The 20,819-nt window shown below is 39.1% G+C and overlaps 1 protein-coding gene across 4 annotated transcripts in view; it reads left to right on the top strand.

Moving 5' to 3' along the window:
• Nucleotides 1-20,819, top strand: part of LOC139716797 (uncharacterized) — a 194,949-nt gene that overhangs the window by 133,280 nt on the left and 40,850 nt on the right. For all 4 annotated transcript variants that reach the window (XM_071628325.1, XM_071628326.1, XM_071628328.1 and 1 more), the window contains one exon: nucleotides 4,979-5,034. In XM_071628325.1, coding sequence (XP_071484426.1) covers nucleotides 4,979-5,034 — 56 coding nt within the window. The remainder of the gene's footprint in view (nucleotides 1-4,978; nucleotides 5,035-20,819) is intronic.

The following is a 20,819-nucleotide window of genomic DNA, read 5'->3' as shown; positions in this document are numbered from 1 at the left end:
CTGTAATCATTGTACAATGTATTTAATTTTTTTTTTTGGTTATATTTGAAATATATCTGAGAATAGAAATGAATTTACACATGTTTACATATTATCATTTTTATTTATTTATTTATTTTTTTTGCATGTCACATATTTGTGAAATTAGTGCTGTGTCTTTAGATAAATCAGTATTAGTGTTGTAAGTGCAGTGAAAAATCCAGCTCATAGAATAATGGCTGACATGACACAGTTTTGTTTTGAGAAAATGAATTAGGCAGAGCAAAATAAAGTTTTGTTCCTCTTTCATGCAGTCTGAAATGATAATAATGATCATCTTGGATAACAAGCATGAGAAAAAAGAATTATCTTTGGACTTTTCATATGACCTCCACCATTAAAGTTGAGTAAAATTGAATGTAAAGATCAAGCAGTACACATTCTACCACTGAGAGTCAAACTTACAAGCTGTGAATAAGTTTCCATTGCTATACATTGTGATTTGTATGAATCAAGGCCATACTCTCATAAATCAAGGCTGGTGAATTTGACTTGAGCTTTTCAAATGCCTTTGGAGGGATTTTTTTTTTTTTGCAGATAAACCAAGACATGTCTTTGCCTGTTGGCATGGGTATGTCTGAACACTTGATTGAGCATTTTACTTAAAAGTCACGAGAAATGAACCATGAAGCTACGTTACCATGACTCACAGGTTTGTGGTTCTGGTAACCACCAAGCAGCCCTCGACATATCGGGTGAGAGAAGAGTTGGGTAGGAGAAGAGAAGAGAAGGGCGGAGTGGTGGTCTGTGGCCTAACAGAGTAAAATGTCTTACCTCAATTGGGCGTGAATTAATCCACCAGCAGTGGAGGGAAAAAAGAAATGCATTACCTCAGCGCGGAGTCCAGTGCATCTCCCAACGCCAAGTGAAGCTTGCGCAGACACAGCGACGCCGAGCACGCCTCAGTACGCATGCCGGCGCGATGACACGCATGCATTCACCAAGCCCCGTTGGGCTGTGGCCTAAATTTTGCCACGCTCCCCATCTTTGCCCCCTCCCTTTACATTGGCCCACTTTCCCCCCGCGATGGCTCTGTTGTAGCCGGACGCAATCACGTTATTACTAATCAATAAAAAGAATCTCTAGCTTGCTGTCTGCGCTGAGCCTTCGGTTATAATGTCGCGGGGTCTGGCCTTCATGTAGAAAAAAAGCTGTGCAAATTTCATTGCCAGCGCCATTTTGTCGCTGACACATTTTTCGGACAGATTGAACATGATATCGACCGTGAAATCAACTGAGTAAATATTTGGCGCTTGTTTAACAGTTTACATAGCTTTGAGCATGTCCCCCCTGTGTGTGCGTGGTGGGACTTATTTGACTGTTACCAAGTGGGTGCCGAGGAGATTCTGTGAGAGAGGAAACATCCAAGCAAGACACTCACAGAACGTTAGACATATAAACCAAGATTCTTACACCCCAACACATTCCTTACTCATCCATCTAGCTTCGTATCAAAGACCCAAGCATGTAGGAGGTCACTTTCATTCACCCTTGAGTCACCTTTACTTATGCTTGACTTAGAAAAAGGGAAGCACACAGCATCAAGCCTGTCCTTGAGGATGGCAAAAAGTAGAGTAGACCTCTGCTTGTATCATATTAAAGATTTTGCCGCCCCGGAGGATCGCATCAAATCACATTCGGTTGGATGGATGGAGGAACAACATCAGCGCTGTTTTGTAACATGGGCCTGCATCTCTTAAAGGGGCTAGAAGAGTTAACTGCTCAGTTTCCACAAACTTTAAAGCTTTACAATACACATTTTGTCATTATCATCAGCGGTCAACAAGATGCTATTTCATAATTGTTATTTATTTGTTTGTTTTTGTTATTATTATTATTATTATGATCATTATTATTATTATTATTATTATTATTATTATTATTATTATCATTATTGTTATTAACTATTGTTACTATTTATCTCAAATTGAGTTATAAACATGATATTCTTTCTCTAATCCAAATATTTCATTCATTCATTTGCTTTCATTAATTTTTTAAATCTACACTGTAAAAGCAGAAATATTGGTGTGCATAAAACTTACATGAATTTTGCGACGAGCCAAGATACATGTAAGTAAAATGCTCACAAAATGTTTTATAGATCGACACAATGTATGGAATGCCAGTTGAAATTCGTGAAAGTCTCATGCTGTGAAAAAGGCTGCTGACCACAATCCACTTATATGCTGCAAATGTGTCTGTTTTTACAGTACTAAATATGCATTCATTATTTTATTTTATTCATCAATCTATTGATTGTATTGGGTGGGGTTGCATAACTTAACATTTTTCACCTTCCATGAGGTTAAGAAGAAGTTTCCTCAGACATTAATGGTAATTTCTCATAGACTCTATAATGGCACGTCCAATTTCTAATGGCAAAGGATGAAAAGTGATAACATGTATAATTACATGCTTTCTTGTGTGTAGTTTCAAACTCTTGTAGGATAACAAGGCAATGCATTGTTGAATTAACCTTTTTCACACAAAGCCAAAAGTGTGTCCTTTTTTCATTAATTTTTTGGTAATTTATTATTATTATTATTATTATTATTATTATTTTTTTTTGGGGGGGGGATTTAAGTACCTTGATCTGATAGTTCAGTGCGACATAAGTACTTCATTTTAATAAACTGATTGTGTATGGGTATGGGAAGAAATAACTGTGTCGTAAGCAGATGGACTGATAATTCAGTACTCGTACGTCATAAGATGTATGGTATAGTGTCTATACATAATATACCTCCTGAATGGAATTATGTGGAGATTTCCTCAATATGTCTGCTTGTCGATATGCTGAGAGCATGTGTCAGAGCGTTATTGAATTTGTGGCGAGATGCAAGACGTTGTCACTGTCCAACATGCTATTCTTATATCTGGGACTATTGATCGTAATTAAGTTGATGCCACATGCATTATTGCTAATACATTGCAAGCTAGGACAGGATGTCTCTTTAATAGCATGACAGGTCTTATGAAGTAAAACTCAAAACAGATCAGGTCAGACTAAATTCAGGTCATATCAAGTGAAGTCGAACAGATCGGATCAGATTAAATACAGATCAAATTCAAATCATATCAAGTAGATGTCAAACAGATTGGATGAGATTGAATTCAGATCATATCAAGTGGACATCAAACAGATTGGATCGACTTAAGTTTAGATCCTGTCAAATGGGAAGTCAAACAGATCAGATTAGATTGAATTCAGATCAAATTCTGATCATGTCAAGTGGATGTTAAACAGATTGGATCAGATCAAGTTCAGATCATATGAAGTAAAAGTCAAACAGATCAGATCAGATAGAATTCAGACCGAATGAAGATCATATCAAGCAGAATTTGAACAGATAAGATCCAACTGAATTTATGAAAAACATTTCTGATCATATTAAGTTGAGGACAAGCAACTCGGATCAGATTAGATTCAGAATCTTGGCTTTAGCAAAATTTGAGAAATTAAAATGCATGCAAACATTTTGGGTTTTACAGCTTATTCAAAATTGTATGAAATTAAGTAAAATAAGAACATTTCCTACCAATGACGGAGGTACAAGGTAGACTCTCATTTTAGTGAAATACCATTCACCCTGCTTCTTTTGATAGTTGTAATAGGTGAGTATCAGAACCGTTGGCATGATACATACACTTTTGTTTATACACAAGGAAGCAAGTGATCAGACTCCTGTCTTTCAAACATAATATGACCCAACTTCAAATCCCTCCATTTCTCACGACTTTGGTGAAGATGTTTGATTTGATTGACAGCTGTAGCTGCAAATGTTGCAGATGTGTGCCACCACATAATTATGTGGTAACCTAAAGTGTGATTACAAATTATTGTGTCAGTAGTGTGTGTTGTGAAACACATCTGCCATCAACTACCATCTTGCTTGCCAGTGTAGAGTTTGCAGTCCACCTTTCATATCATTTCACGTTCAATATACGCTCTCAAGTTCTCGCAGAAAACTCAGACTCTCTAGCAATGAAAAAGAAAGAATGAGATGTCAAAGAGGAGAAAAGGACGAGAAAAGAAGCCCTATCATCCCGGAAGGTAAAAATGCAAATTGCGACACGTGAGGAGCCGGGGTGAACCAACAATGGATGCAAATTGGCCAGACTTGGAGGAGAGAGAGAGAGAGAGAGAGAGAGAGAGAGAGAGAGAGCATCCCACGGTTGGGAGAGGGTGGCATGCTACCGGTAATCGGGTATGTAAATTTCGCCTCTTAATCTGATTACGGCCGACTGTGCGAGAGGACTAGCAGTAGACCTCGTGGCATCAACCCCAAGTCATCGGGGCTTCTTTCCCTTTGTACCAACTCTGCCTCCAGCTTTACATTTTCAACAATGGCTACAGATGTTAAGGGATGTCACCTGTTGGAAGCCTTGGTGAAGGACTCTTTCTTTTAAAGCAGGATTCAAAAATTTAGAAGGGTGTTAGAGGCTTTTTGCTGGGACTTTGTTCCTAAAGTCTTTATCTGGAAACGTTCCTTGGACCTCCTGTTCATGCTAATATCAGAATCGTTCGTGTCCATTTCATATCTTGACAGGAAGCAGAATCCACGTAGCAGATTAATTTCAGTTGCGGTGAGAGAAATGATGAAATATGTACTCGCCATCTTTAGTTTGAATATTAACAATAATATACACAATCTGAATATCCTTTTTTTTTTTGGTTCTCATTGGTTTTGCTCATCAAATCCTCCTGCACTCATCATGCAAGTTGTTTCTTCACCAAAGCTGTCACATCTTAACCCGTTGAGGACGAGTCCCGAGTATACTCGGGCAGTTGTCTATGGGAAATGCATGTTGTAGCAAAATCAAACCGTCCTCAATAGATTAAAGATCAGTATTGTTTTGCTTATGGCTTTTGTGTTTAACTTCAAAACAATATCAGACTTCATGGTTTGTTTGTCTGTTTTGTTCTTCTTTTCAGTGGTATGCAGCGTTGTCAAACAGCCAAATGGAGACAGAGTGTCGTGTCTTGTGGTGGTAAGTTTAAAATCACGTCTTCTGATGTTGCGGTGCCGATCGAGTGGAGGTTTTGAAAGCTCTGCATCAGAACAAGTTTAACTTGTGTATGTCTGAGTGGTGTGTTGAAGTGCTGATTACATTCAAATAGTTGTGAGAACTGCTAGTTATAAATCTGTTGGATGTCTCCTAACTCCCTATTGAATGAAACATTTGGATATATGTGAATTCATATCATGATCTTTTCACTGAGTATTTATTTTGCATACCAGTACTTGCCTCTGATCTGTTTACATTATAGTGGCTTCGAAATAAACTGAAGGAGCATTGAGCTGTTACATGGATATGATACAGGTACAACTGTGTATTGAAAACTTTTTTTTCTGTACATGTCTTTCCCTTTAATTATGGGGCTTGACAGATAGACAGACAGACACACACACAGACAGAAAGAGAGAAAGAGAGACAAACAATCTGTGATTTAATAGTAAGCACAGCTGGAAATAAAGTGCAACTTATTGTCTTTCAATTGGACTAATACAAGCTAAATTGTAGAAATTTTCTGCAATTTAGGGAGCAACCCCATAATAAAAGAGACCACTTCATGTAGTACAGTTTCAATTCAATTCAATTTCTTTATTTCCATCGAACAAAAAGGCAATACAATAGTGCAAAGTATACAAGCAAAATGTAAAGAAGTATACACACTAAAGAACTAGTACTAAATGTAAATGCAAATGAATGTATAATAGTATAAAAACACAATGCATACTTTGCAAAATTTACATTAAGAAATCAATTAAGCCATGGAAAAGAGTGATCCTTTAAAAAAAATCCACTAGTTCAGGAAACAGCAATGCTGTTACAAAGTTGCAAGAGTTGAGGTGATCCTGGGGTTCTGCCCCACAAACTTGCAACCACCGTGAGTAGTTCAAGGATACATCCTGCAAGGTTTGCTGCCACCTTGTGTCAACAGTGCTGCAAGCTTGCATGCAACTTGTATCATCTGTAGACTTGATGACAGGCGCAACCACTCCCTATAAGCTTGCTGCAAGCTTTGATGTCAGTTAGGGTATATAAGGTGTCTTGCGAAAAGACTAGATAGAGCAGTATGATCCATGGTTAATTAATCCGTTGAGGATGGACTGATTTTGCTACAACACGCATTTCCCATAGACACCTGCCCGAGTATACTTGGGACTTGTCCTCAACAGGTTAAAGCTCCCAGGTAAATATCTCAATTTACTGGTTATACAACTTGTGTATAAAGTATGTGTGATAGATACAGATATATGATATTTATGCATGTATGATATAATTATGTAGTTCTCCAATACATGATTTAGGAATTTCATTACAAAAGTATGGTATGTCTATACAATTTTGATTGAATTTGTGCACAGGTATATACTGCAAATACCTTTTTTTGTGTGTGTGCATATTTCAATTTGTAGTGTATGAGAGAATGAAAAATGAGAATAGAGCAGAGATAGTGATAGATTATATGTCAAGTATTAGACATTCAACAAAAAGAAAAAAAAAAGAGCAAAGAAGGGGAAGGGAATATAAATAAATACAATGAAAGTGAATGAAAGATAGGAAGGAAAATGAAATTATAAATGAGAAAAAGTATATAAACGAAGTTAGAAGATGGAAGAAAAGAATGTTTTACCAGTGTGAAAAAGGTGGTGTAAATATGGAGTAAGAGAGGGAATGTATGGCATTTCAATTTAAATTGAAAAACAGACAAATAATGCCCCATATGAGCTAACCCCTTTCTATTCTCCCGCTCACCACCCTCACCCCACTAGCCACACTCCTGCCCAAATGTCCGCAGGACGCAATCACCGCGGCTTTGTGTTTGCAGCAACTGTGTCTGCCCGACAAAAATATGATTTCACGCCGGCTGGCTCCCCTTCCTTTTCTTCTCTTTCCTCCTCCACCTACTCCTCTCCTTTTCCTCTCATGTCATCTCTTGCTCGCTCCTCTCTCTCTTTCCCTTCCCTGAATCCTGCCCGTTGGCGGGACGAAATATGAAATTACAGATTTGATATATCCCCCTTCCTTCCTTTGCCAGTGGGACTCTCACTTTCCTAATTAACTGCACAATGAGACGAACCACATTGTGAGTTCTGCGTCACCCGGTAAATAGAATGATGAGTAAAGTGCAGGTATCTCCCTCCCCCTCCCCTATTTTGTCCCCTTAAACTTTGCCACACTCTTCCGTACTTTTTTTGTTGTGCACACCACAACGCTGTTATGTTGGAAGTGCCCGGTAGACGTAAACGAAATCAAGCAATCTGTGAGGACTAGACAGACATTCTGTCTGGCGTTCCATTATTTCATTTTGCTAATGTTTTTGTGTCGGGGTTTTTGGGGTGATGACTCTGTAAAGCTCTTCGCAGGTCATTGGGGCCAGTGTCCTCCTGGACACAGAACACAAGGACTTTGTCCACTTTTCACTTCAGTTTGTACCAGTCCATCTTTCTTGCTATCTCAAAGGCAAATTTTTCTATGCTGAAAATCTATATTATTGTGTACCTGCTTCTGCTTTTGCTTTTACCATTACTTATTAAACTAGATCTACTCAGTGTACCTCAATACCAACATTAAACACAAGGAACTGAATTTAACAAAGGTAGCAAATCATATTTGTGGCCTACGTTAGTCCTTAGACTACAACGAGCACGAAGTATGCATACATTGCACCTGCTTGTATCAGCGTGCATTCGTTATTGGATGTCTGTTGGCGTAGCTGATCCGTCACATACATGTACATTTGCGCAGATGAAATTTGCATATCCTATGTACAGTTATACTTAAAACCACCTTTGTGAATTCCAGCCAAGAAGATTCATAGGTAGCCTTTTGCCATTTCACCCTGATAAAGTTTCAAATCTTAAAACATCAGAAACTTCAAAATTTAAGGTGATGTGGTTGAAAACTAAGAAAATTTGCCATGTGGCCAAAAATTGAAAGTGTAATGTCATAATGTCCTCTGCACAGAATGATCTGAATTTTAAAACTACAGTTTTTGGGGATAATTTTCATGGAGATTCTAGATTTCACCTACTACATATATTTGAAGTGCTTCCTAACTTCAAAGCAAAAGAAAAATGTAATAGTAAGGAATATCCTTACTATCTGAGTTATTTCGTTTACTATGTAGAGTAGGCCAAGTTATGTATTAATGGAAAGCTGAGAGTCAGGGCAATATAACTAAAAGAAATTGTAAATCTATGTTCAGCAACTTTATCTTGGCTTTAAAGGTGATTGGTCACTTATTGTGCAGGGATAAGCACCTGACCACATGATCATCTTCCACAAATTGACCATTACAGTGGAATCTTATTACAGGTACAATTATGTACTGGTGACTCAGTGGTCAGTTGTCAATTGCTTCAGAGTGAAGTCGGCCGCGAAGTGTTGTACGTGATGTGACATTAGCTTTGTCTACTTCACAGGGGCTCACGGAGGATTAGAACAACTCTCCTGTCACAAGTTTGCCTTTTAACCATTTATCTACAAATGCACTTAGCTGTATCCTGGTAGCTGTTATCTTGCCATGCCAGGTTGTAAGTATGGGATTAATTCTCCCCCTACTTTTACCATAATGTCAGCTAGACAACACATACCAGTTTCCAATTTGAAGGCCATTGAAATGCAATAAGTTTCAGGACGCTGATGATGATTGGTGAAGATGGTAAGCCATCACAGGTAATAATTGGTGAATGAAGCTAATGAGGGTTGGAAATGGAAAAACAGAAGGACTACGTGCAAGCAAATGTTGATCATTGAAATGGGGAAGGAAAGAGATGGCTATCTTGTGTGAAATTAACAAGCACATTGGTGCCTGATCGGGGGAGCAGGAGATGCGCCGTACGACCGGATTTCCGACGAAGAGGCGCGTGTGTGGGAATAAGAAAGCAACAATGCAAAACAAACATCGCAGGCGTATCCCGTTTCAACTGTGACACCGCCGCCTCCTGCTCCATTCCCGGTCGCACTGCCGCAAATTAACCACCCTAACAAGTAAATGTGTCTCGCATTCCACTTTCATTTTCCGGCTTGGGTACCAGGGAGACTAATTGTTGCTAATGTCAAGTCGCTATCCAAAAGCTTTCATTCCAGATTCTGGCCGTAGTTGTCGGAGGCCCCGAAGCAAGAAAGTGCGCCTCCATACTCTCACTTGGGAAACTTAGAAGACTTTTAAAGGGAGCAACTCTCTTTGACAAGTTTCTTTACCTTCAAGTACTGTATATCACATCTGTCACTTTGAATCATGTAACACAAGTAGGCTGCATGGGTCAGTTTCCTGGTAGGCCTGTGTAATATTTGTTTGGGCTTTCACTTTCTATTTAGGGGGGCTTCTCTACCAGAGAATCCCTTCAATCTAAATCTGAAAAGTTTAAAAGCATTACATTATAGTGAGAGTGGTGTTGTCTATGTCTATTATAGACCTTTGTTTCTTCTGTTTAACATTTTTTTAAAACCATTTTCTATCCATGGGCATACAAACGTGCAGCTAGGGTAAACCAGTGCGAGAAAGTTACCCACCTACGCCTACTTAGCATGCTGCTGAGTTAAAACAGTGACTTGCGCACAGATCTCTACACCACCCCCCCACCCCCCCCCCAACTCTGCCCAACGTCAGTTCTCCTGTATGCAGGGCACACACCATCTCCCTGCTCCCTTTCCCCAGTTCAGGTGTTGTGCTTTTATATAAACTGCAGCACACTCTGTATGCTTATTTGTTCCCTGGGGAGTCTCGAGCCCTTGTTTGTCAAATGTTTTAGAGGCCTGCCAGTTTTGTAGCCCTCGCAGCGGACAACTTTGATTCCACATAAAGCTTTCTTTCCTGACTCAACACATGGCTACTAGGAACTGGGTGGAGAATGTATAGAAAATCCTCAGAAATCTGTTTTTTCTCCCAAATATGCCCAATTCGAGTGTTTTTTTTCTATCAGTCTAAATTCTTTATTCTTAATTCATTCATCATTCATATATTCTTCTTTTTTTTTTTTTTTTTGGGGGGGGGGGGTGGTTACCTATTCATATTTGAGCTGATAATTTTATTTGTCAATCATGTATCTGTCTTTCCCCTTTTTTCTTCCCGGAGGACAGTGTACTTCTCGCTGAGATATTCAGGTGGATTTTGATTTCATCATATCTGGGATGAGTGTTGAGTAAGGTAATTGACAGACTAGATGAATTGAAAGTGTACAGACAAAACTTATTTTCTGTTAACACTTCTTTCAGGTGCCTCAAGCACTTCTGTGGATAAAACATTTCTAATATAGGTAACCATAATTATCTTTATAATTATCAAATTGGAGTGAAAGAATTGTTTTATAAGTACAGTGGATAGCAACTGACTTTGCTGTAGCATGAAGTTCTTGAAGTAGCATGCAATATGCTTGCATTTAAGTCTTGATGTGTATGTGAAAAAAAGTAATTGGCAAGGGAATACTCGACTGTGAATTTCTGCATGACATATTGTGCGTCATTTGTAGTTGAAAGTGTCAGATCATATGCAATTAGTTTTTATGCAGGGGTTTGAAAGAACTGTAATATTTCCTGTTTGATTTTCTTATTAAAAAAAAATCTTCATTTAAGTTGGGCTATCCTGCATCGGTTGTTTTCTTGAAAGGAGTTAACCCTTTGAGGACGGACTGTTTTTGCTGCAACACGCATTTTCAACAGACACCTGCCCGAGTATACTTGGGACTCATCCTCAATGGGTTAATATATGACTGCATGTATCTTTCCATTTTCTGACAGATTCTAAATGCACTTTTCTGCACTCTGCCCAATGTCTTGCAGAGTTCTCCTCTTCTCCTCTTCTCCCCTTTTTGTGATTGATGTCCAAAGTCCAGAAATCCCTGTTAAGGAGGACAAACTGCCCAGCAAGCAACGGCCCATTTAGAGATTTGCTCGTCTTGGAGTGGACAAAGCCCCATCGTCCTCCTGCATGCATCCATCCTTGTTGTTTATTTTTTGGTCTGGTCAGCGAGGGCTGAGAGTGCATCTAAAGCCCTCTTAAAACCTCCAGTCTGTGTTCTAAACCCCAAACCGTGCGTGGCGCGGCTTTAATGATCGACGGCGTCTGTTCTCATGGTTTTCCGCCTCCTGTGAAATTTGAAATGCCGGTGAATAAAAGCTTGAAGAAGTTTACCCTCCCCCCTTCCGTACCTCCTCTATGTATTCGTCATGAATATTTACGGTGCCCAAATGGTTGTTAAGTGTGTTGGCTACATCGATGGAAAGGGGGACAAGATCCGCCTGAAAACAGGGACAGCTTTCTGCCGAATCCCTGCCTGAGAAATGGAATGATCCTAATTCAGAATTTGAGCAAGATGTAACCGAGACGTTGCCAAGACACTATTGCGGGTATATATTCCACATCTGTGATTCAAAATACGTAGGGTAGAGTAGATCAGGGGATTGATGCCTCTTTTTGGCACTGTGCCAGCTTCCAAAGCCACAAAGGGGAGAGAAAGAGATGACAAGAAATATATATCTCACTGTGGAGAGAGAGAGAGAAAGAGAGAGAGAGAGAGAGAGAGAGAGAGAGAGAGAGAGAGAGATACAGAGGAGATACAGAGTTGGAGATAAAATGACAGATAGAGATGAGAAAGAAAAGAATATAATGAGAAAGAGATAGAGAAAGAAATTTTGCATTAGGATAAAACACTCCTAGAAACAACTGTAGCTACATGGTACAATGCACTCTCATTATACGTAACACCACGGTTATAACAAAATTCTGGTTACAACGAAGTAAATATTCAGGCTGCCAAATTATCCTCTCTTGTTTATTATAATTCATTCGTTTGGTTATAACGAGATTTTGATATAACGAAAGAAAACTGCCAGTCCCGAGGACTTCTTTATAAAGGGAGTCCACTGTAGATGGATATCTATATATTTTTATTTTCATGTAGAGAGCATCATTCAAATTGCAGAGACACCTCCAATGACAACTAAAGTGAATGACAGAGCATTTTTCTGATTTACTTTATTTTTCATGTTCAATTCACATGAAAAACTGATGTTTGCTGTAAGTCTTTTTTTTTTAAGGAGGACTTACCTCTAGACTGAGATTCATGCTGTCCAGTTCGCAAGAATACCTACAAACCATTCATATTACATCCAGACATCAGATTTGATACTGATATCTGTTTCAAATAGCTTGCTTCGGTGAGGTGTCTGTGTTTCATTTTACTTTTTTTTTTTTTTTGGGGGGGGAATAATGATAGTGATTATGGTGGTGATGACAATGAAGATAAATGTGAAAGTTGTTATACTATTAGAAAGAATCACAAACTGCAGATGATGAGTACCTGTAGTGAGGATTTATCTAGTCATGATTTAAAAGGCACATCTTTGTAGTGTTGATCTAATCATTCAAAGAGGATGACTTTAAAAGAAAAAAAAAAATGATGAATTGAGTGGAAGCAGGTCAGTAGGGTCACACTTATTCCGCAGATATCGGACGAAGCGGCAGTGCACTCGAGGTAGTGAGGGTAAACCTCACACACTCATTAGAGACACTCTAATGTTTGCGACCACAATTGGCTTGTTTGCTCTCTTGACAGGTTATCAATAATACAAACTCTACCAGTTATACCATTATAGACATGGGGGGGGGGGGAGAGGCAGGTGGGGGAGAAAGGGAGAGGGAAGAGAAGAGAATGTGAGGGGAATGCATAGGTTGAACAAGTGTGTTCACTGTTCATGACAATAAATGATCAAATCAGTAGAGTTGAGTGTGATGGTGCCTGCCCCCATTCCCCTCCCTTTGCTCCTCTTTTTTTTCCCCATTTTAGGTCCCCCCCCTCAGTGTCTCTTTCTTTGTGTATGTTTATGTCTAGTTGCATGTACTGTAGCTGGATGACTTTTTTTTTTCTTTCATCTGTTTCTCTTCATTAATGTTTGACTATAATTCAAAAGGGTTCTGTTTTTCAAAGCAAACTACACAAAAGCCCTGCTGTCTGATGAATTTCTCATTCCAACATTTCTTTCCTGATAATTTCGATAACATCCAGTATTTCATATGATTGTGAAAAAAATCTCTTCTATTGTACTCGTTTCAAAATAAATATATATTACACAGATGTTATTAATTACTATTTTGCACACATTTTGGTTATGTAAGTACGATGTTATATTAACATATATATATCAATTAAAAATGTAAAAATGATGTTGTATATTCAGTTATGTAGTTGTGATTAGAAATGATTTCAGTCATGTTTTTTTCATTGAACTGAATAGAGAAAGTAAGAGAGAGAGAGAGAGAGAGAGAGAGAGAGAGAGATAGATGAAGGTAAAGATGATATATGAAGGACAGACTGTAGAACTAATGAGAAAGAAGAATGAGATGAGGAGAGACTATAGGGAAAGCAAGGGGGGGGGGGGGGCATCTACCAGGTCCTGTACTTGGCAGGTGTGTGTATGCAGCAGCAGTGTATGCCTTGGAATACATGTAAAGGTGATTATTTGTCTTGTTTGTTGGCACAGTGTCCCTCAAGTAGGGTTGGGAAATAAAGGTGGGACATTCAAGACATAATTTACCATTTGCAGATGAAACAGAAACCCAGCATTAGTACTTCAAAATAAATCTAAAATGTGAGTTAGAGATAGAAACAACCAATGTAAAAATTTGAACCAGTATAATCGATGTTAAGTATTGTTAAACATACAAAATGTGAACAATAGTTATGATAAAAGTTTTTCCAGACTAAACCATATAATTACTGTTATGGTTTATTAAGAAAAACAGTGATAATATATCTCCTTGGATTTTAGGCTTTATTGCAAAAATTTTATATGGTAGGACGTTTCGTGATGCCACTGACCTACACATTTGCATCAAATGTGATATCTTGAACATTTGTTAAATCACTGCTCCTAAAAGTGAGTGTCTGATTCAGCTTTCGGAGTGATGGAGAGGAAAGAGAAGGATATAAAGAGATTGAATGAAAAAGAAGAAAAGAAGAATAGATAGGAGGGGGGTTGGCATACAGGTTATCTAAGAGATATGATGGGCAAGAAATTCTCACCAATTTTCATTACTGAAAGAATTCAACAATCTAAAGCACTTGTCTCTATTGCTAGATTAAAGTGGAGACCATCTGAAAGAATTCAGGAATTTAAAGCAATTGTCTCTACTCTTTGTCAAAGGCAAACGTTTGCTCTTGGAAACCAAATGGAGGCTTTTACTCTTCTCAATGCAAATCAAAGCATCCCTGAAACATTAGTATCATGTGTCGCGCTCTTAGAACATTCTGAGGGCATGATATACAGTATTTATAACCCTCCTTCTCCCCCTCCCCCTCCCCCCCCCCCCAACCTGACATTTCATCCTGTTATTGTACGTAGTATTATCCCAGACTTTGGTTCAAGATGAGCAAGGGGGGAAAATGCCTGCCCTGGCAGTAGATCTGGGGTCAGTGAAACTGTTTAAGGTCAGCCCTGACCCCAGGGGTGAAGACGTGTGGTAATGTGAGAACGTGGACTCGGGGATCAATTTCAGCGGGGTGTGATAATAACCCGAAGGAGTTCATTTGCATGGCAACCAAACCGAGATGGAGATGCTGAAGAGATGAAAGATAAAAAGAGTGGTAGTGGTGGGGGGGGGGGGGAGGGAGGGAGGGTGGGCATATGTTTCATCTCGAGTAGATGTGAATAGATCGTAATAGTGCCTTGAAGTTTTCCATCACTTAAACATCATTTAGACAATCATTTCACACTATTTTTTAAGTCTAGCAGGACAGTAACTAAAGTATTAATATAACGATTTCATCTTTAGGGGGTGTAGAAATTATTTAGAAATATTTTTGTTTTTGTAGAATATTGGAATGATATCCTTTAGTCTGTACAAACAATGAAACCAATCATTTGCCCAATTCTGCAAATATCACAAACTTTTTTTTTCTCATTAAATTACTGTTGTAAGGCTATATTTTATTCCTGGTATATTTTATTCCAGATGTATTTTATTGGTCTTTTTTTCTTTTCTTTGTGTAAAGCGGCATGGAGCAGTGCATATACTTAAAAAGTCATAAAAACTTTTTCTTAACGTCACCTTTCTCTTCATTTCTTCCTCTTATCTTGGATTCCTCTTTCCTTCTTTTCCCTGACACGATCTTTCTTCATCCTCCTTCACCTTTAGAGAAAAAGAACGTGAATCCTGGCAGCTTGAAGGATGAGTGTCTGGCACTCTGGGCATCTGTCTAGGATCCCTCCCCCCCCCCCCCCCCCCCTCTCCCTCGCATATCCATCTGGTCTCTGACCTCCGTCCAGATTTTTGTTTTGTTTTGTTTGAATGTAAAGTGGGATCCATGTCACACGCGCTACGTGCGTGTAGTTTGTCATTTCATCCCCCCACCTTGGTTGTGTTTGCGTGTCGCCGACGTCGTGCTCTGAGCTTTCGCCTCTCTTCCGCATCCCGCCGACTGTCCCTCCGTAACTGAAAGCGTCTAGCCTTTCTCACTTTCGGAAAGAGGATGCCGGGCAACTCATCATTTATCACTTCCTGGAGCGAAGGATGTAAGCCTTCTCTGTCTTCACTACAAGTTAAATATTCACTACACAGACACACACACATATTCACTCATTTGCATGTCATGAATATGTGCACATTCATGCAAATTCATGACATCATTCAACTAGAAGAATGAATCTTGGAGCCTGTCTTTGGTACTTCCATCTGTTTTTTTCCCTTCCTGCTAAGTTTACCAGTGGCATTCGCAAGTACTGTAAAAGTGGACATTTTTGCGGCGTAGACATTTTTACGCAAATCACGCAACCAGAAACTAGTGTGAAATTACATGTACGCAAATATTTTTACCTGCCGTATGTTCCAGGAGTTCATGTCTTGATTCCACAGAATTAAAAACATGCGAATCTCATCTCACCCAGCCGTGCCCGAAAAATTACTTGCGCGAAAATATCCACTTTTATAGTTATTTGCACAACTATATGAGAATATAATGTTTAAATTTGCTGCCATATGCCTGCAAAAAATATGTGAAGAAATTAAGTCAGTGGAGCATATAATAATTTTAGATTGATCACTCATTGTATGAATGTTATGTTTTATGACTGTGTGTTGTTAGCTCTGTGTATGTTTGACTCCGCTATAAAGACCATGTGCTTTTGATTCTTAATGTTATATTTGTCACTGTAAGTTAGGTGTGTTTATGGGATCATACTCAGAACTTAGTTTTGAGTTTGTTTCCTGTTTTCAAGATTCTTGACTGAAATTAATGTCCATTCAACATCCCCTTCCGTTAAAGTTAATGTCCATGTAGCATCTGCTCCTTTTCTGTCTTTTTGTATATTTGCAAGTCACCGGTAGGGATTTTTTCTTTCCCTACCTTAGAAGTCTGTGGCCTCTCTACTGTAGGAAGCATCAGCATCATCTCCAATATTCAGCTGCCAAACCACCTTACCCCCAAGCCCCAAACAATCCCTCTCTTCATCTCCTGCTCCAGTTTTTCTGTCTCTTCCGTCGTCTGTCTGTCTGTCTGTCTCACAGACGGTAGATCTCTCTCTCTTGACCGTTTCCTCGTCTGCTGCAGGTGTTGGGAGACTCTCTTTCAAGCGGTCACACCTTCCTGACCGGGGGTTTTACCCCTTTGGTCTGCCTCATTTGGCCTTGATCTGTATTTGAATAAATCAGGACAAAATTCTTACTTTAATCCTCACTTTTCCGCCAGCTGCTGGCAGTATTTTCGGGGGAAAAAAAAGAGAATATCGGTGCTAGAAGCCGAAATAGTCTCGTCTGGAGAGTTAATGGGTCAGCTTTTATTCATGTGCCAAACTGTTATACTTTCCCTTTTGGAGCTGCATGCACTGACTTTGATGCAGTATACATTGTAGGTGGCTAGAGAACTGAGAACCCAAATGACATTTAGTTAGATAGTCATAATTATTGTGCTATAGAAAAGGGGCCTGAGTTGCATTTAAAGATTCATAAAGAGAACAACTTGTTGCAGCAAACAACTTAAGAAAAAAGCCGACAGGGAACCAAGTATATGGGTAGACATCTTGGAATCCAGTTGCGACACTTCCATGGTTTTTGCCTAGTAACACATTATTTTTTGTGTCTTTTGATCAACTGGGCCCCTTGAGGGTATTTCTACAAGATTGAGACTAGTGTTGCCAGCATCCAGCCTTGAACTTTCATGTAAAACATCAAGAAAAATGTAGTGTTTTAGCTACAAATGAGAATGGGAAGAGTAATTTCTGAATTAAAAAAAAAAAAAAATCTCAAAACTTGTTGCCAGCTGAAGGAACCTTATGTAATCAAAATTTAAGTCTTGTAGATAAGCGAAAAATAGCTTACTTGCTATTATATTATGTTATTAATGATAGATAGCATGTATATGTATGCACAGTATTGATTTTTTTTCTTTCCCCCAAGGGCGAATAGGGAGATTCAGTACAATGTCCACATAGAAACATTTATTACCGAACACATGATGGTCAGTGGGAGATTAGTATACTGAAGCATAGCGGTGAACATTCATTCTCAAATCGTTGTGCACTTTAATCTTTTTGATACCCAAAACTACAGGGACCGACTGCAGCCCCTTAAGTGTTTGCAATAATAATCCCATCCTTTGCTTTCAAGATGCAAACTATGTTTGCCAATTACTACGTTCTCTTTGTGTAAGCAAACACTGAGCTCCATTCCCCCTACACCCATTCCTTGTCCGTATCATTCAGAAGAAAAAAAAAAGGAAGGGGAGCTTTTCTTAGAATGCCTCAAAGTGTCAAACTATTCCCTAACGTGGATCAACGATAGGGAGAACTTATTAATTATTAAAGCATTAAACTTTCATGCACATAGGGACTAGATACTGTGAAAGAAATTTAAGCTTCCGCTGAGAGATATTTTCAGTGGAAAGCGGGAGCCAAAAAACAAATACTGCTCTAACTTTAGCTGTGATGACAAAGAGGTTGGATGGTTATGATCACATGTAACCAATCACCTCAAAATTCCAAGACAGCTGAACCATGATTTCATACTCTTGGTATTTTTATGTGTAAATTCCCCAGTAACTATAAAAATCTGTTTCATGTAATAAGTTTGGCTATTCAAAACCTTACTGATAAACACAAAACAGAACAAATGCTACCACAGTTGACAAGTCTGGCAAGCAGATAAACGCAGTTTAGAGAAAATTTTCTGTGAAGTTTAAACATAGTCGAGGCTGCAGGAGATTGGGCATGTAAAGCTGATGGCACAATTCAAAACACCACAGTAAGATGCACATGTGAATGGGAAGAAACTTTGTATTTTTTTTTATCATTAAAGAAGTACTGAAATGCCCATTTGTTTTCTGCCATATCACCCATAAATGCACTTTTCTTGAGTTTAATGTCTCAAGACTTTATCAAAGAAATATGTTAACAAGCCAGCATTTCAAATGCTAATCAAACAAACTTTGAAAAACTGTAGGGAGAATTCAGGCACTTATGTTTAAAGCTGTTTGAAATCAAGAAATCAGATAGCATCGGGGATGTCAAGTGTGTATCTTAGACAAACCCTTGAATCAGGATAGAGGCATTCTCACGAGAGTCTCACAGCTACAATGTCACTGACTGTAAAGGTTCTTCTGAAGGGCTTGTCAGAATGGATATGAGAGAAAAAAAGAAAGTGTTTCTTGCCATGAAATTCCACCTAAGGAGCAGAGAGCCCGTGATACAGTGTATGTGGGTTATCATTCACAAGACATATGCAAATGAGGGGCTCCCTCTGGTGTTTAATGACATCCCATGTCTGCGAATGCGTATAGGATGCACGGCACCCTCTGCTGGTATTACCTCATGTCACCGGCGAGGTGCCAGGCCGCTGACACACCATTCGATACCTCTCTCCGTGGGACGCGACTGTCGTCTCGTGTTATGCGGCCTGCTGTTGACGGTGTTCGACAGAGACGAGTGAGCTCCTTAGCAGCCGATCGATCAGCAAACAACATAGTCTGACACGCTGTACACAAATGTTGCGCTGATCGATTCGGCTACTTCGTCCTAACCTCTAAGTTTCAGACAGACTGCATTGCCCATTGATGGAAGGAGGAAGGAAGGGAATCGAACAAGGGAAAAAACGTTTAAGTGAAGGAAATAAGCAACACATCAAGCACTGAGGCAATGTTTTAAGTGAGAGAGAATTATAAAGATGGACTCACAGGACGGAAGAGAAGAATGAGGGCAAATGTCTTTATTAGGGTTGAGGGAGAGAGATGATAGAGAGAAGAAAAAAGCAAAGGTTGCAAAGATATTAGCATGGAATTTAATGAAACAAGATATGATAGAGAAGACAAAGTAAGTACAGTTTGTAGAGGGAGATGGAAGTAGAGATAAATGACACGAATGTGAACAGGGCCGTGATAAGTGACAATGAACAGGGCAGTGAACTGAAAGACAGTGATTAGAGTGAGCTTTGCTCTATATAGGTTTAGTTGGTAGTAGTGTTCACTTCATTTCAATTGCATTGGCAGGTGTATGAGAGTCAAGTACCTGTGTAAGTGTTTTGAGCATGTGTGTTTGTGTGTGTGGGTGTTTGTTTGTACATATGTTTGTTGTATTCTAAAATGTATTTTCATGTACAATGTGTATGTTTTTGTGTTTGCTTGTATATTGTGCTTTGTTGATGATAAGATATATGTATGTTTATGTGAGTATGAAATTGCTAGAAAGTGAAAGAAGCTGTGGAGATGAAAGAATTGAAATCTTTGATATCCCTTTTGCACACATCAATTTTTGCATGGTTGAAGAATAATGCTTCTCAACTTTGTGTCTAAAATCTTATGGTAATACCCTCCAAAATTCCAAAGAAGAAACGAAAAATGAAACCCATGTCACTTAAGAGTATGCTCCCATTTTTGTACCAAGAATAACGGTTGGAATTTGTTCAGGGTGCCAATAGATTCCCTGGAAATGTATGGTATTGTTTTCCCCTTCAATTATGAAGAAGATTCCAGTTTTATTCTTCTGAGGAACAGTCCGAATTACCTACATCTACAATATACCAACTTATGAAAGGAGTCTAAATATAAGGATTTCAAAAGGGACATGCTATGTTTATAGTTTTTCTTTTCTTCACTAATCCTGGAATTGAATCAAGTATAAACCAAACACAAAGAACAACCACTGTATCCCCTCCCTTAACCACTCCTAATCTCACTGACTTCTCTAGTGTAAAGTCAGGACCTCTCTCTCTTTCTTCTTTTTGTTCAAGGCATTTTCGCGCTACGATTTTCACACCCTACAGACTCCGAAATCTCCGACTCGTGCTTGGGATACAGGCTGCATTAATTTTGGACCCATTTGCATTGCGCCATCAAGGGCTTGGGGGGGGGGGAGTTAAAGAAAAGGAAGAGTCAAAAAGAATTGCAGTTGCCCCCACGGGCATTATGGGTATCACATGACCCAGATTCTCGTCATCACTGCAGAAATCCTGCGTTGGCTCTTATTCTTTTTCTCGCACGGTGTCGGGCACTCTAATGTTCCCTGAATCGCTTGAGATGAAACTCTCTCATATTAGCCTATCTTACGCTTTCTCTTTCTCTTTTCCCCTCTCTCTTTGTCTTTTCCCCCTTTCTCTCTCTCTCCTCTTTTCTGGAGGGGGGGGGGGGGGTATGTGCTGTTGCTTTTACTAAGTAGGTAAACTCACGGCATCGGCAAATCTTGACTATGGGGGATTTTGTGTTGTCATGCCCTGTCAAATAATTGGATTAGGTTTTTAGTTTGACTGAGAACCCATCTTTGCGATAATTGCATTAGCAATG

This window comes from Diadema antillarum, unplaced genomic scaffold (assembly GCF_040938485.1).
Source record: "Diadema antillarum isolate AM-2024a unplaced genomic scaffold, OU_Dant_1.0 scf00000070, whole genome shotgun sequence".
Taxonomy (NCBI): domain Eukaryota; kingdom Metazoa; phylum Echinodermata; class Echinoidea; order Diadematoida; family Diadematidae; genus Diadema; species Diadema antillarum.
Note: the sequence above shows the minus strand (reverse complement) of the source record. Positions and strands in the feature narration are given on the sequence as shown.